A 16,540-nucleotide genomic window follows, 5' to 3' on the forward strand; every position below is an offset into this window, starting at 1 on the left:
GCTGCTTCTCCCACTGGACACAGCCCTGCAGCCTCTCCCTGTGACACCTGTGAGGCATCTCTGGGAGCTCTCCATGGATCAGCATCAATTTGTCCAACAGCTGGACAACCTCAGAGAAGAACACGTACCCCTGGGAGATGCCAAGGGACACAGTGCCTCACCACAACAGGAAGGATGATGGACATGCCATGAGGCATCAGAAATGCTGCTTCCCATCCCTCCCTTAGCTAAGGACTCCCAGGCTGTGCTGCTTTCCAGCATTCTCCTCCTTCTCTGCCTCTGCCCCATCACCACCCAGCCCCACTGGGAGCCTCTCCACCACCTTTCCTTGCAACTCTCACATCAATTTCTAGGCTCTGTGATTCCCTCACAAACCCCTCTTAATGAAGTGGCCAGCAATCTCCCTGCCATTCAGTCCCCACTCCATGTGCTCTGTCAAGGACTTGCCTTTCCCAGTGACTGCACTGTGGCTCTGAGCCTGCCAAATCTCCCCTTTGCCCCAAACAGACCCAAAACCACCAAACTCTGATCCTGCAGTAATGACTTCCCTCTTGTACCAAACCAGCTCCTGGGTGAGAGCCAGAGCTGGATCTGTTTTAGGCTTTCCATCGAAATGAGAAGAAACACTCGTCTAGCCCTGGCTTTAATTAGCTCGAAAGCAGCAGCCAGCCTGGGACTGCTGTGCCGGATCTGACACGGCCCTGGCATCCCCAGCATGGCCCCGGCACTCCTGGCACAGCCCTGGCACGGCCCTGGCATCCCTGGCACGGCCCTGACATCCCCAGCATGGCCCTGGCATCCCCAGCACAGCCCCGGCATCCCCAGCACGGTCCCGGCATCCCTGGCACGGCCCTGGCATCCACAGCACGGCTCCAGCATCCCTGGCATGGCCCCAGCAACCCAAGCACAGCCCCAGCATCCCCAGCACGCCCCAGGCATCCCCAGCACGGCCCTGGCACGGCCCTGGCACCCCTGGCAAGGCCCCGGCACCCCCAGCATGGCCCCAGCATCCCTGGCAAGGCCCCGGCACCCCCAACACAGCCCCGGCACCCCCAGCATGGCCCCGGCACCCCCAGCATCCCTGGCAAGGCCCCGGCACCCCCAGCACAGCCCCGGCATCCCTGGCACAGGCGCTCGGCTCCCGGCGCCTGCTGCAAGCCAGCCCAGGAGACAACAGCCCCAGAGGGAGCAGAGAGCTCAGCCCAGCACAGATGGGCTCCAGCAGGCTGGGTCCCTGCACACCAGGCTTCCTGAGCTGGCAGGAGTTCTGTTACACATCTTCCCCTGCATCTGCACCCGGCTCACTCTGGAGCTTTCAGACCTTGCTCCTGGGGCATAGGAATAAGCAAGCTCAGTGCCTCCTCCTTCAAATGCCCGGAGGGGATGCCATTTTTTAAATACACAGTAACATCTCTGTCCCTAAAAACTTTTAGTGAAAAGAACTCTTTCCAAAGCAGTGGCACACAATGTAAGAGAAGAGCAGCCCAAAATGAAGTGTGTGCCGAAAACACAGAGCTCACTAGGGTGAGGGTGGACAGGAGAGGTGAGAAGGGATGGTCACAGCCTGTATCCGAGATCTCACCTTTGAATTCACTCCCTCCATCACCCAGCAGAGCTGTAATCCCCCCTGATGCCCTCACACCCACAGCAGCCACGTGTGTCTCACAGTGATGACCCCTCCACAGCAAGCAGGGGTGGTGGGTGGCTGCTGTGAGCACTGCTCCAAGCAGGGGCAGCAGCAGGTCACTGCAGGCAGGTGTGGGGCTGCTTCCTGACACTGACATAACAAGTTTTCTTCAGGCTTTGGCCCAACACTCTTTTTCCCCTCCCTGACTGCAGTCCTGGCAGTGCTGCATACCCCCAGCCACAACCACCTTCCTCCATCCACACTGGGACCAGGGAAGCCTCCAGCTGCCTCATGCACAGGACTCCCTCCTCACTGCAGCTAGCTCTCTTAGCCCTTCACTCTCTCAAGCATAAAATTGTTTGTTATAGCTCATGAGTCACAAGGATTTTTAGAGAAAGAGAAAACAACGGGAACAATGGGAGCCCTGAGAATAGGTTTTGGTTGTACAAACTGTCTTGATATCAGCTCGAGATGGCACTTCTGTGGGTGCAGCCCTGGCTGCCCCATCCCACTGCCCTCTGGACCTCCCAGTCCTACATCCCTGCTGCTCTATCACATTTTTCCAGCCCTTTCCAATATAAGCAGAGAGTTGATAGTCGGTAGCAAGGTTTTGAAACGTGGCAGTGCCAGGAGTGTGTTTGCAAGGAGATACCATCTGCCTGTGGGGGAAGAAATCCTGAACTCCCATGTCCAATTGGGGAGCCAGCCTCCTATCTCTTCATCTAGTCTTGTTTCCTCTTGAAATGCTGGATGTTAAAGATTCAATGAACACCAGAACTCAAAATAGGAACAAGAAGCAGTTTTGTCCAGCCCTTCTCAGCATTCAGAAGACAATGGTTTTAATCTGTTATCCCCACGCTGGCAAGGGAAAACTGACAAAGCCAAACTGCAGTCAAACCTTTCAACAGAGAGGGATTTTCTCCCCATCCAGCCCCATAAAAGCCTGTCCAGTCTTGCTTGGCCACATCCATTAAAGCTCTTCTCCAAGCACAGAAGAGCACAGGAACTAAATTCACATTGCACTGGGTCATTATATACCTAATGCAGGAGGAAAAAACCATGATCCAATGCAGTAAGAATTACATTTTAGAAGGGAAAGGAGTTAAATCCTTGTAAAGAGATATAAAAAGGCGCCTTTCAAAACACGGAAGTAATATCTAAACAAGGCAAGCAGAAAATAAAGTAAATTGTATAAATTTGTGGTTTCCCCTTCATCCTGAGCCCTGCCTGCAGCTGCAGCCCCCTCTCCTCCTGAAGGTCTGGAGCGAGGGAGAAGGGCAGCGGGGATGTCCGGTGGGAGCAGCACCTGCACAGCACAGCCCAGACTGCACAGGGCTCTTCAGCTGAGGAAGGACGGCTGCAGGGCTGGCAGGCAGGTGTTCTGCACAAAACAGCAGGCTTTTGTCCCTCCCAAATATATTCCAGCAGTGCAGGTGAGCGCTGTGGATCTCAAACAGCTCTGGAGGTAATGACTAACACAGCAGCTAAGGCAGTGACTCAGAGGCAGCATCCGAGGGAGTCCCTGGGCTGCTGATGGCTGGGAGCTGGCAGAGAGAACCACAGACTAGCATTACACACTTGCCTTGTTCTTAGATTCTCTCCTTAGACACTGACAACTGTTCCCTGTCAGGAACAGGAGAGAGGCTTGAAGGCTGCAGTCAAACCAGGGATGTGAGGCTCGTGCTCACATCCCCAGCAGCTCTACAGCCGGGGGCAGGATTGCACTGATGTGCCACTAACAGAAGCAGAAATCCGTGCTTCAGGCGTGTGCTACTTCCTGCTGCAGATCCAGATCCACGGCAGGGATTACCTGAGCGAGCATCCTCTCCTTCCAGCTGCCAGGGTGGGGAGCATGACCAGCAGCTCCTTGCAGGGACGCGGGGAGATGGGTACCAGCCAGCACGCTCCATTTGCAGACAAGTTAAGAGACAAACGAGCACTAATGAGATTAATTAAAATCACCAGATTGGTACTGCTATCAGTGCAGATGCAAGAAGCTGTTGGCAGCTGCCCACGTTCATCCCTGCCTCCAGGCAGAGCAGTGCAGCAGAGCCATGCCCAGGGCACCACCAGCACCAGCTTTGAGCCTTGAAGGCTCTGCTGCCCAGGCAAGGGGCAGGGAAGGACAGCTGTCACCTCTGCGAGGGACAGAGCCAAGGAAACAGTGCCTGGTGCCTGGGACAGTCAGGAAAGAGCCCGGGCAGAGCCCCGTGACAGGCACAGATAAATATAATCACCCTCCCTGGCAATGGCCCCTTTGCGGATGTTTACAAACAGCTCAGTACTTTTCCATGTTAAGAAGCTTGTTTTTCCAGATGCCTTGTATCCGATGGTTTTTAATGTGTATAGTTAATCCCTTCTCACAGAGTCTTTCATAATAAACATCACCCCCTGACCTGACTAATAACTATGTAACACTAATGCTTTCGATTTTTTTATCTCCTGCCTGGGCTGTCAGGAGGAATGCCTGCTCCCCTGGGACAGCAGCTCCCAGAGAAAGGGGACATGACTTGGAGAAGGGCAGGACAGGTTGGTGGCCATTTGCCATCTGCCCAGCCCATCCTCCAGCATGGCCATCCCTCAGGACAGGCCTGCACCCACTGCAGCTCTTGATAAAGCTACAATGTGTAAAGCTGGAGTTCGAGTTGTGGTTTGAAAAGATGTGTCCAGACCCAAAATGGCTGGGGGTTCAATACCTGCTAATGCATTCATCCTGCTCTCCCTATTATTCTCCTGTGGTTTCCATCTGTCAGTGATGATGAGATCAACATCCATCCTCAGCAGGATGGACAAAAGAAAAGGTGATTCACTATTTCATGTGAAGTATTTTGATAGCAGTGTAGTTTGTGTTTTACAGCTCCCAGCACTTGCTCCAAGAGGACATGATGCAGGTCACAGTCCGTGCCTGAAATCCCTCAGTGTTCCTGGGAGGATGTGCCAAACCCCACAGTACTTGGACCAGACACATTCATGGGTGCTCACAGGAAGAGCAGAAGTTGGGTCACTCATGGAAAAGTTTAGAAGATGCTGCTGGAGAGGAAATTCATACAGGAGTGATCTCCAAACCATCTCCCTGCACAGCTGCAAGTCTTGGGGTGATACTCCATCCACCTCCAACAATGTCCTGAGCCCTGAGATTCACTGGTGCTGATTTCCAGCAGACCCAGACAGCAGCAAGAGGGGAGCACAGCTGAGATCTGCACTGCTCCATCTGCCTGTGTGCCCACCATGCTTTTGCAAAAGATGGTTTGTCAGCTTGAGCATCCTGGCCAAACTCCAGCCTGAGTAATCACACATGGCCTCCCCAAATTCCCCTAGAGTCTCAGTTCACATAAGCCACAGAGGTTCACTTTCTGTCCCAACTGCTGCTAAGCTGGGACCTGTTCAGATTTTGCTCCACTTTATCTGTTCCACAGCTACATTTCACTGAGAACCCTCCTTGGGGGATAATGGAGCAGTAAGCAGAGGGAGGAGCCCTCTGCAGGCATCTGATGTCTCCCCAGGTGCCATGGATTAATATCTAGTTTTCACTCCAGCTGCTGTAGAGCAGCAGCTTGGATCCAGCTCCTACCATACTTCATCAAGTCCAGAAGCATTTTCACTTGGAATCTTGGACTTATATTCAGTAGCAGCCAGGTAAAATCCTACATGGATGATTAAACTAACTCATATTAATAACAGAAATGTGTCTGCACCAGTGAATCAGAAAGATGCCCCAACTCTTGGAGAAGGATTTTACTGGGCAGCAGCAGGGTGGCAGCTGTGACACTGCTGTGACATGAGTCACATCTTCCCACATCTAACATGAGGCATCTCTGTGGCAGAGACTCCTGAGAGCACCTAGAGGGCTCACCTAAGCCTTTATGGACACACCAGGCACAGGGATGAGCAGTTATTTCAGAGAGGGGTAACAGTGCCACAGGAGGAGGAGATGCTCCAAATGCTTCTCTTTCCAAAGGAGGATTCAGCTCACAGAAATCTCCCCCACACCCACACTGAGAGACACATCTACAATCAAAACCCAACATTACCAGTGCTAATATTCAATTTTCCAATAGCCTTGTTAGCAGTCAGTGACACCTGCACCCCTGGTTCTTGCTCTCTGGAGTATTTCCAACTAACTCAGCTGGCAGTAACAGCTTTCCAGTCCCTCTCTTTACCCAATGCACAAATAACTTCAACTCTCTCAGTCTGTGTCCTTTGCCAACACAGATATTTCAATGTAAACCTATGAGAGCAGTAAGAACCAAGTGCAGCTGTAATTCAGGCAGTGACCACAGGAAAACCTCAAAATCTCTACTCAGCTTGATGCAAAAGGAGGATGTTGCAGAGGTTTGTGCTCACCAGGCCACAGCGTCAGGAGAGGTGAAATGGGGAGTTCACAGGAGCCATGCCAGCTTCATCTGGTGCTAAACTTAGCACTGTTTGACTCCAGACCCCAGTGCAGAGGGAAGGGAATGTGGGAACAATGTCCCTCTGGCTTTGCTCACGCTGCTGCTGAAATGAAGATGACCACTGCCAAACACTGCGGTTGCTACAACAGCAGCTCATGCCTGGTATAGTTTCCATGGCTAGTGGAAATGTATCCGAGGCACAAAAGGAAAAACAGGACACAGCACCACCCCTCCCAACAGTCCTGGGGACAAACAGCTCCTCCCACCCAAGGCCCAGACCCTGCACTAGAGCCAGCAGGTGAAGCTGGGCAGTGTCCCCAGAGTGGCAGCACTGCCCACCCCTGCCAGGGGAACCCTGCAGCAAGGTCAGGCTCTGATGGCCTCAGCTTGATGTCCTTGAGCCTGTGACAGGGGAAACCAACACAGCACAACCTGCATCTCAGCTGTGCTCTCATTTCACAGCTCTCCACGCCTCCCACTTGCTCATGGGAGGAGTCTCCACATCACCCTCCCCTGCCATCAGAGCTGTGACCTGTGCCATCAATAAAAGGGCACCCAGAGGGGCACCCAAACCAGGGAATCTTGGTATGCAAACACCCCAATACTGCAGGACCTACCAGCCCCACCAAACTTAACTTGTCTTTACTTGCCTCAGTAGGGATGGAAGGGCACAAGGACCCTCAGCCTTCAGCAGAGATGCTCACTGTGTGTCCCCATCAGCTCCCTCCCCATGGGAGCTGGGTTCACACAGCTGTTGGGAGCTGTGGCTCTGCTTTCTTGGGGATATCCTGTCCTGGCACCCACTGCCCACAGAAGCCATGGGCACACTGGCTGTCACAGCTGGGCAAGTGCAGTCCCATGGGAAACCTCTCCTTTGGGGAAAGCCTAAAAGCCCACGTACCTCAGAGGGCTTCTTCTCTTTCTGCCGCGACCAGGGGGATTTGGTATTCGGAATTTTGGAGCATCTGGAGGTGGATGTGGTGTGACCTGCAACAAGGCAACAGAGACAGGTTACCTGGGAAAGAGTCAAAGCTTTTCCTTAGCTCACCAGCCCCTCTGCTCCAGCCCCAGCCAACACTCTGGGTCAGCACTAAGATGGAATAACACCTTGACATGACTTTTTTTGGTGCAGTATCATCACCACTGCTGCCACCCCAAAAGGGAAGGGTAGCTAAAGCCTGAAATGTGCTGGAACCATACACTACTATCTTTATCCAACCCATTTGTGTCATTTTCACTTAAATGTAAGACTCTATTTGTTATAATAAATAACAAACTGATTATTGGAATTTCCGTATCATAATGACAACGGTTCAGTCTTCTGAACCGTGGTACAACCCTCCATATTACAGTATATAAAAATGTTTCTGTGAGGTTGCAACAAAATAACTACCAATAGGCCTATTTAACACGGATTTTTTTTATCCTTGGAGGGCTAAACAGGAGGAAACAGCACTGTGCACATAAGCAACATCCAAACAGGCTGGAGCCAGGAGCTGAGCTGACTCAGGGGTCAGGCTGTGGTACCACTGCAGTGGGAAACTGTTCTTCCTCCAGCTCAGGCAGCTGAGCCCAGGCAAATTTCACATGCCTACTTTTCCTGGCAGAGGAAGAGGCACCAGCCCAACCTGTATTCTCTACTTGCACTGCACTTTCTTGTACTTCAGAAAATGAAGGCCAAACGTGGTGGCATCACCTGTTCCCAAAACACAGCTTGTTTTTGCAAGTTGCAGGCCAGGTGTTAATAAAGAGGGTTCCATACAAATGAAATTCTTTATAACACTTCAGAGCATAACAGGACTGTGTGGACAAAGCCCAGAGCAGACACCCCTATGCTGCAGCCCCATGGACACACTGCCTTACTCAGCAAGCTGCTCCAAGGAGTGCAGCAGCAGCAGCTCCACAGCTTTCATGGAGAGATCAGCCACTGATTTCCACCTTGCCCCCTCTTCTCAAGCTACAATGTGATGCTACAGCTGTACAGGCTTGGATAACACACAACTACCCTTTGCTGGCATAGGCATGAAAAAGAAGGTCACCACTCTGTTTACAACCATCCTGCAGGAGAGCATTTGTCAAAAGCTTAGATATCACCTGCAGCATAAATATCCAAGCCCCATAGAGATAAGGCCATGTTGTTTAATACCATGATTAAGGATGCCTTACCCCTGAAAGGCAGGGAAGGCAGCGAGCACAGCTCGGCTCCATAAGCCTTTGAGCATCTGGGGATTAGGAGACGGGAAGTTTGGAGCATGGCTTCCAAAACAAACTCCTTTCTGACACAGAGATGTTTCATTTCACGAGAAGCAAGGGTGTTGACAGAGCCTGAAACACGTTCTGTAGGCACAGCTCAGCCCCAGGCCCCCTGGGCTCCAGCAGGACGGGGGTCCCTGCTGGCAGCAGAACAGCAGGTTCGTGTCTGCAGTTGTGGTGCTAACTACACTCACACTGACAATTTTTTTGGCTGAAGCTGTGGGAACAGCAGCCAAACCCAGCAAGATCAGCCTTTCCATAACCCCCTGTAATCTCTCCATCATCCTGTTAGGAAAAAGCCCAGAAGTTTAGTGTCTTTACTAAAGTCCCTTTCGTTCTCAGATATCCAGCAGCCAGATCCTGTAAAGTGTGGAGAGCAAATTCCCAGCACGGCCCAGATGAAATTACTGTGACATTTGTAAGAAACCAAGAGCCACTAGTAAGAAACTCCAGAGTCCAGACAAGGGATTAGGCTGGTGCCTTGAGGGTACTGAACACCGAGGCACTGCGCTATGTGTGCAGCGGGCGAAACCCTGGAATAGGTGGGAGAGGAGAGTGCTCTATTTATAGCCAAAATTCAGCACATTTGCACATGTTTATTGTTGAACACATGCTTCTGTGCCTTCCTGAATGAGGATGAAGTGACGTAGATGTTGAAAAGCAAGCGTGGGCTTGCAGGTTTTGCTGGCTTGAGCCTTATCCCTTTTCCCACATCACTCTCCAGTTTTCAAGGAGGGAACAACGCAAACTGCTCCAGTTTTACTCTGACTCCAGGAAAAACTTCCCTTTCCCCTGGTACAACCCGAATCAAGAGAAAACTAGTCTCAGACTGCAGCTCACAGGAAAGGACAACTCATCTACAAAGGGTGTTTGCTGCTTGGTTAGCAGATCTGCAATCAGCAGCTCTCCTCGCCCAGACTCCTCACACGAGGGAGACACTCTCATCAGTTAAGAGGAGCCACAGCCAAGTGTTTAAATAAATTGATATCAGCTTGTTGCTGCATTTCTGACAAACCCAGCCCTGCACACTATTCACTGTGCAGACTTCCCAGTAAATGCAGTTTCCTCCACTCTTTGTGAAGTAATTATTCAAGCATTTTGAATAATTGACTGCTGGAGGTGAGAGTCTTGTTCAAAGCTTTGAATGAAAGGTCTTACTGTCAGTGGTGTCCGAGTTATCACTGCTGATGGAGTACTTGCGTCGTTTTTCTTCCATCTGGAACAAAAGAAATTGAACATTACACTTCATGTCCAGAAAACTCATCTCAGCACCAAAGCACTGCTACATGAATATCTGCACCCCCTCCTACCCCAGCACCAGTCAGTCCTCACCCTCAGGACAGACAACTACCCAGAGGCTGAAAGAAATGCAAGAAAACAATTGTCATGGATTTTTAAAAAAACTTTAATTGTCTTTCTACCAGCTTTTCCCGCTCCCAGTAGTTACAGTGGGTGCATGTGGATCACTCAGCTTTGCATGGAAATTTGTCTGTGCAGGATTTGCATCCAAATGTCTCTTCCTCTGAAGAGCACTGCCAAGGGAGGAAGCTCCAAGAGGACTGGAGGATGTCCTCAAGGGACCATGGTGCTGTTGGATGGGGGAAGAGATGTCCTGGGAACCACCTGTCCCAGCTGCAGAGTGTGAAGACAGGAGAATGGAAACTGCACACTCTCGGTATGTCTGCAGGGGGAAGTACAAGCATCCCAGAGCTGAAGAGAACCCCTGGGTACCACAAGCCTGGGGTTTTACCCTGTGACTCATCTTCCCATTCAGCCACCAGCTATTTCTTTTAAGAGCTCGGGAGTATCTGTCACACAGGAAGCACCTCCCCATCACTGTCACTGCTGGAGCTCCCAGGGGTGGGCAAATGCCTCCTGCTCAGCTGCCCTGACTTCTCCATCCTCCCAGAGCTAAAATCACAGCAGCAGCTACCACTGCACTGATGAGGAGACCCGCTTCAAGCTCAGCTGATTTGCTTTGAGACTTTGAACAAGCCACAGGAGTGCCTGAAATCAGCAGGCTGTCCTGAACTCACCCCTTGGGAACCAAGCACTCGGAACTCAAAGTAGGCGCTTCAGGGAAAAAAAAAAGAAGAAAGGTATTTTAACTTTTGAAAATCCAGATTTTACCAATGTGGCTGATCAATGTGGCTCCCAATACAGGGCTTGGGCAGCTCTGGATGGAAAGGGCTACTTGTGGACCAGACAGCTATCCAACAGGATGTAAGCCAAAAATGCATCCACAGAAATCAGTCTTAACCTCATTGAAATCTTCCTAGTATTTCTGAGATATTTTTGAAGAATCTGAATGTGTTCATATGGTATACCCACTATTGCTTCCACAAATGGTAACTGGGAATGATAATGAAACACTGGGTTTGTGTGGTTTGGTTGCAACAGGTACAAGCAGCACACAGAGTGGGACAGCAAGCTAGAGCATGACATTTCCCCCCAAACATCAGGAAATGTTCCACATAAACATATAAAAACCTTGTAATAGGTGTATTTTACAATATATGTGCTATCACAGCATTATAAAGGAAAATACTACAAAATATCCTGAACATTTTAACTATCAGTGTTGTGGTAAGGCATTGCCCTGTCAAAATGTGACTTAAAACACTCCCTAAGAATATGGCAATATCAATACTTTTCCCCTGGTGATTCAAGGGGAAACAGATGTTATTAAACCAGCCTTGTTCCAAATAGCCATTAGATTTTGCTTGGGGGAAATGAAATTGAAGATAGCTCCAACTGCAGCTTACTTACTTGTAGTGAAAATCCTACCTCAACCTTTGAAACTGGTTCCTACTGGTCTGAAGTGACAAACAGACATTTGGAGCAGAAAGACAGGGCAATGTTTTCATTGATTCTGTAGTTCCTAATCACAGAGATTAAATAAGCCAAAGCCAAGAGGAGGGGAAAAAAAACCACCTGAGGTGAAGCAAAGGAATGCCACTGATAGCCAGTGAGATTTCCCAGGTTTCCCATCTTTGCTTTTACAGCAAGGCAGCATCACTGACATCACTCTCCTTCCAAGCAGGGAAAAAGGGTTGCAATCAATGCTCAGCTAGCAGGAGGCTGGCACTGGTTTGGGCTGGTATGTGTGAGGAGATGCACTGATCATCCCTCTCACTGAACTTGTCCCTGCATCCTGCTTCTGCCCTAGAGCTGCCTACAGAATTAACACACTCACTAGGTAACAAGATGAATTGATATTCACATACAGAAGTGGTTCACATTGCAGGTAAAAATAGCATCTGTACTTCAGTAAATCATTTTGCCACTGTTTGGCAGGATGCAAGACAGCATCCTCCAAACCAAACTGCATTAAATTTGTGAATGAAATTCTGGCTTGAGCAAAGTACAGACATCTCTGAACAGCAGCACTGAAAGGCTGGGCAGGGGATGGCACACAAAGTACTGTGTGCCTGAAAGGAACAAAAGTTTTGGCCAAAACCAGGCTATTCCAGAAAATGGTTACATTCCAGGCTGTGCTAAGGAGATGCTGTTTCTGAGGGACTCATCCTCAGAGCAGCCAAACAGTAGTAAACCACATGGCACTAAAGAGAGGAATTTACTGTAGAGGGGTAATTGGGCCATTTCCCCATCTGTATCCCAGAGTTATAAAGTCTGATGGTGGCTGAGCTCCCACCACCCTTTTGGCATCGTGGCTGGGGGTGGGGAGGGCTCACTGCCCACATCCCTCCCAGGGCTGCAGCTCCAGCTCCCAAAAGCTCTCTCAGGAGCAATTCAGCTGGTGAACTACTGAGCAACTTAAGTCCCAGCAAAACACCATCTCTGCTCCAAAATTAATCTTTTGTTTACATTAGAAGTTAATTTCACCTTTAACTGACCCATTCCCCACATGGCATCATTAATAAAGTCATAAACAAATACCAAAAAAATTTGTAATACTTTGAAAAGGTCACTGTTAGGTCAAACTTGGCCCAAAATCTAGTTTTTACAGAGCCAGAAACCAAGTGAAAGGTTTCTATGTAGGCTTGCTTAAAAAATTCAAACAGAAACAGATGTGGGTTTCTTTTATAAACAAATGAACATCCCCCTGAAGTGTCTGCAACTCAAATCCACAGGCATAGCCCTGGCTAATGCCTGGAAACCAAAAACTGAACTGCTTGCAAACCAACACATGTTTAGCATTGCCTTTGTTCAAAGCTGAGAAAGGCAGATAAATGCTAAACCAAGGAAGATGATGGCCCTTCATCAGCCTAAACAAATGTAAATCACTATGTCCTTGGACAAATTAGCACCAGGATTGGTGTTAAAATGGAGATGATGGCCTCAGGCTGGCTGGTCCTGCCTCACAGCAGGGGAAGGCTGGAGAGGAGCTCTTGGCAATGTAATTTTGCCCAGCCCATGCAACCTGGGAGAGGTGAAGGCAACTACTGCTGGCACACCGGGATGCCTGTGCCCAAATCCTGAGGTGAACTGGGCACACTGCCAGGGACAGGCACCCGCTCCCATCCACACTGAACCGAAATGCCTCATCCAGCCTCCAGCTAGCACAGAAATCTTCCTCTGCAGACCCCTCCAGCAGCCCTGCGCTCTGGAGAGCCCCCTGATGTTCCCCAGCTCCCTGCAAACTCTTCTGCACATCAACTCCACGTGCGATCTGGAGATTTCTTAGCGGCATCCCAGCACCCTGTGCAGAGGCTGTTTCCACTGCTTCCAAGAACGAACCATTCTGAATTGTGGCAAGCAAACAGAGAAATTCATACATGCCTGTGCTCTCCACTTCCACAGGGAACAGGCACAGAAACCTGCATAAGTTGCAGCAAAAAAAAAAAAAAAAAGGAAAGGGTTTGGTCATCACCTCCTCCCAGCTCCCGCAGGTTGAGCGAGGGATGCGCCGCGCTCGGTCCCGATGCGCCGTCACCTCTGACGCTGAGAGCAACACCGGCTCAATGATGTGCTCTGTTTGTGAGCTGCAATGAGACTGCAGAAAAACCACTTCCCTGTTTGTTCTTCCAGCCCAGAAATAGGAACACAAACAGAACATAGTGCCCCCAGCGGCACGCACGCGGCTCCGGCCACCGACCCCGCTCGGGGACCCCGTCCCGGGGCCACCTGTGCCCGCGGCTGGCACCGAGCCTGGGGCTGCTCCCGAGCATCCCCCCAGCGCTCCCCCTCTGCTCTAATGTGCTTTTTATCCTCTGTCTAGGAACTCCAGCCAGTTGTTAGAAAGTGCAATAAAAAGGGTGGAGGGCTGGAACATCCCAGCCGGTACGCCGTGGGAGGGTTGTCCTCGTCCCATTGCCTTTTCCCCTGAGCAAATTCCGGAGCCAAGCGCTGCCACGGGAGGCTCGGAGAGAGCAGCAGCATCCCCCAAATTGGCACAGCCCGAATTTCATAGTAACAGGACAAACTTTTGGACCGAAGGATGCACGGCAGCGGGGCCAGCAAGACCCGCAGCAAACCGAGGTGCTCAGCCCCTCCATCTGGGAGGAGCCTTTCCTGACCTCCCTGGTAACCCTGCGAAGTGCAAATGCTAAAGAGCAGGATCCTGGTACCTACAACAACCATTTTCTGGGCAGCAGAGCCTGCCCCTGCCTGCCGGGGCTCGTCTGTCCCTCGCCTCCTCCACAGGCTGCTGCCAGCCCCAGCTTTCCAGCAAAAGCTCAGGTGCCCAGGTGAGGAGCAAGCCATCCCTCCTCTCCTCCATACCAGCGCTGCTGTCTTGGCTCCCCAGGGCAAAATCTAATCTCATTTCAATTTAAAACAAAACAAGCGCTCGTTTACTTCCTGTGCTTTGCCTTTCTCCACACCTACAAGGGGCTTTTTTTCCTTTACTACTCACGTTTATAACTTTACTTGCCTTTCTTACTCGTTACCTTATAATTATCTATTTTTTCTTTAGCAAGCCCAGACAGAGCACAGGTAATCAGAAAGGTTACTGAGGGCACTGGGGCCACCCCTGCCTTCCTGGGGGAAGGTGCAGGCAGTGACACAGGGCATGAGAAGGGACACCAGCAAAGCTCCATGCCCACAGCCAGCTGTCCCATCCTGCAGGACTCTTGAGCATCAAGAACTCAGAGGAAATCAACAGGAGCTACAGACACTCCAACCTTTGTGAATCATGAAAACCCACAGAAAGGTAAAGACCAGAGCTGGTCTGAATCCACTCACCCACCAACTTTCAGAACTTGGGTGTCAAACCCTATCAATACTTTAAAGGAATTGCATCTCCTTGCCTACAGATCCCCTAACACGTACCCTCCATCCTCTGCTCCAAGCCTACATTTTTGAACATCAGCCTCAATTTTCTTAAGAAAAACAAATTTAACCTTCGATTTAACCTTTCTGCAAGCTATTTTTACTCCTATCTCAAGCTTATTTTAACCCCAGTAGCCAATAAATGCTTAAAGGTCAAACACCATTCCTAAAAGCTGGGCTCCGTACCCCTGGGGAGAAGGCTGAGAACAGATAATTGGGTTTTTTTTCCCCCAAGCAAAACCTCCTCATAGAACTGTCCAAGCGGTCGGAGTGTCCTGGCTTCAGCCTTTCAAAACAATTTTCACTGTGGGGGCTGAGAAAGGCACTGAGAATTCTCCCTGCGAATGCCATGCCATCCTTCTCTTCCCACTCAAAAAGCGCTCAAAACGTATAGGTATGGAGAGAGAGAGAGAGAAATTTATTTCCCCCTAATTGCGATCGAGGTTGACAATCCAGCAGCCTCCCGCCTTTCCAGCGCTTCCCAACTTCCAGCTCGCCGCTCCCACCCCGGGCGCGGGGCAGCCGGGGGGGCGCTCCCAGCCCCGCATCCCGGCTGGGAGCGGCTCGGCAGGTGGGGAAGGGGCAGGAGCACGGCGGGGGCACGGAGGATGCAGCAGGGAAGGGGCAGGTGGCCGGGGAGAGAAGGAGGGGCGGCCCGGGGGGACAACGGCGCGGGAGGACGCGGGATGATTCCGAGCGCGGGTGATGCCATAGGGGGAAAAGCGGCGGAGCCTCCGCGCCCGGCAGCCCCGGGACCCCGCGGCGCGGTGCGGCGGGGGAAGGCGGCGGGGAAAGCCCCGCGGTGGGGAGGGAAGGGGGGAGGAAGGGGAGGGCAGGCGGGAGCCGGCAGCCGCCACGCCCCCGGGCACCGCCATCCCGGCCCCGCGCAGCGCTCCGCGCCCGCGGCCCCTGCGCTCCGAGCGCGCCGCCCGCCCCGCGCTGCGCCCGCCGAGCCCCCGCTGCCCGCCCCGGCCCCGCGGGGCGTCCCCCGCTCCCCCGGCGGGCAGGGCAGGGCGCGGGGCCGCTGCCGCAGTCATTAATTCGGGGAATAAAGGGGCGAAGCGGCGAACCGAGCCTTGAAAAGTTCTTGTTTACGTCCCCCCGCCTCCCTCCCTCCCGCACTTCCAAAGGAGAGTGACCACCGTGCGCCATCCGCCCCGGGAATGCTGCACATCCCCCCGCCCGGCAGCCGGGGGAGGGAGGGGAAAAAAATAAATAATAATAAAAAAAAGACATATATACAGCAAAAGCAGGGGGAGCTGCAAAATAACCATCCGCTGCAAAGCCAGCCCGCTCCCGCCGCCACCCCGCCGAGCCTTTACCTTGGCCAGGAGTGTCCGCCCGGAGTTGCGCCGGTCTCTGGGGTGACAGGCGGGAGGAGGCGGGGGCGGGGGATGCTCCCGCAGTCCCCGGCCGGGAGAGCCCCCTCGGCGGCTCAATCCGGTGTCATTGCCAGGGCCGCGCCGCCCGGGCCCTCCTTAGGAGCGCCCGCCCGGTAACTCCATAGATGCGGTCCCGCTCCCAGCCGAGATGGCCGCTCCGCCGCGGCCGGGGCGAGCCCTGCCCGCCTGTTTCTCTTTCTTTTTCACCCCGCACTTCCTCCGGCGCTCCGCGCCCCGCCGCCGCCCGGGCTCCGGCTCCGGCAGGGAGGCGGGGAAGCGACTTTCGGAGCAGGGACGGATAATGGTGGCGGTGCTTCCACCCCCCCACCCACCCCCCCCCCGCCTCGGCCGCCCCAAATCTTCAATTTCTTCGCCTTTTCCCCTCCCCGGGTGCCGCGGCAGGGCCAGGTGCGGGCAGCGCGGGTCCCATCGCGGGCCGCGCCGCCGCCGCCGCCGCCCGCCCCGCGTCACCCCCCCGCCGGCCGCCGGGGCCCCATGGCGCTGCCCGGAGCCCCAGCGCCGCTCGCCCGCAGCCCCGGCGCCCCGCAGCCCGGCCCTGCACACGCACTCACACTCACACCCGCACACACTCACGCTCTCCGCCCCCCCCCACCCCCCGCGCCCGCCCGCTCCCCCTCTCCGCGCTGTGC

The 16,540-nt window shown here is 52.7% G+C and overlaps 1 protein-coding gene across 3 annotated transcripts in view; it reads right to left on the reverse strand.

Moving 5' to 3' along the window:
* The window catches only part of JADE2 (jade family PHD finger 2), a 74,245-nt gene extending 58,041 nt beyond the window's left edge, over nt 1–16,204 (reverse strand). For 2 of the 3 annotated variants that reach the window (XM_054287698.1, XM_054287696.1), the window contains exons 1-3: nt 15,831–16,204; nt 9,433–9,490; nt 6,923–7,008 (exon numbers count right to left, since the gene is read on the reverse strand). In XM_054287698.1, coding sequence (XP_054143673.1) covers nt 6,923–7,008; nt 9,433–9,490 — 144 coding nt within the window. In that variant the 5' untranslated portion in view covers nt 15,831–16,204. Of the gene's footprint in view, nt 1–6,922; nt 7,009–9,432; nt 9,491–13,108; nt 13,232–15,830 lie in introns of all 3 variants that reach the window. The other variant, XM_054287697.1, reaches the window with a different exon arrangement.
* Nucleotides 16,205–16,540: the final 336 nt, after the last annotated feature.

This window comes from Melozone crissalis, unplaced genomic scaffold (assembly GCF_028551555.1).
Source record: "Melozone crissalis strain CALT ecotype California unplaced genomic scaffold, PUWL_Pcris_2 ptg000061l_1, whole genome shotgun sequence".
NCBI classification, from domain to species: domain Eukaryota; kingdom Metazoa; phylum Chordata; class Aves; order Passeriformes; family Passerellidae; genus Melozone; species Melozone crissalis.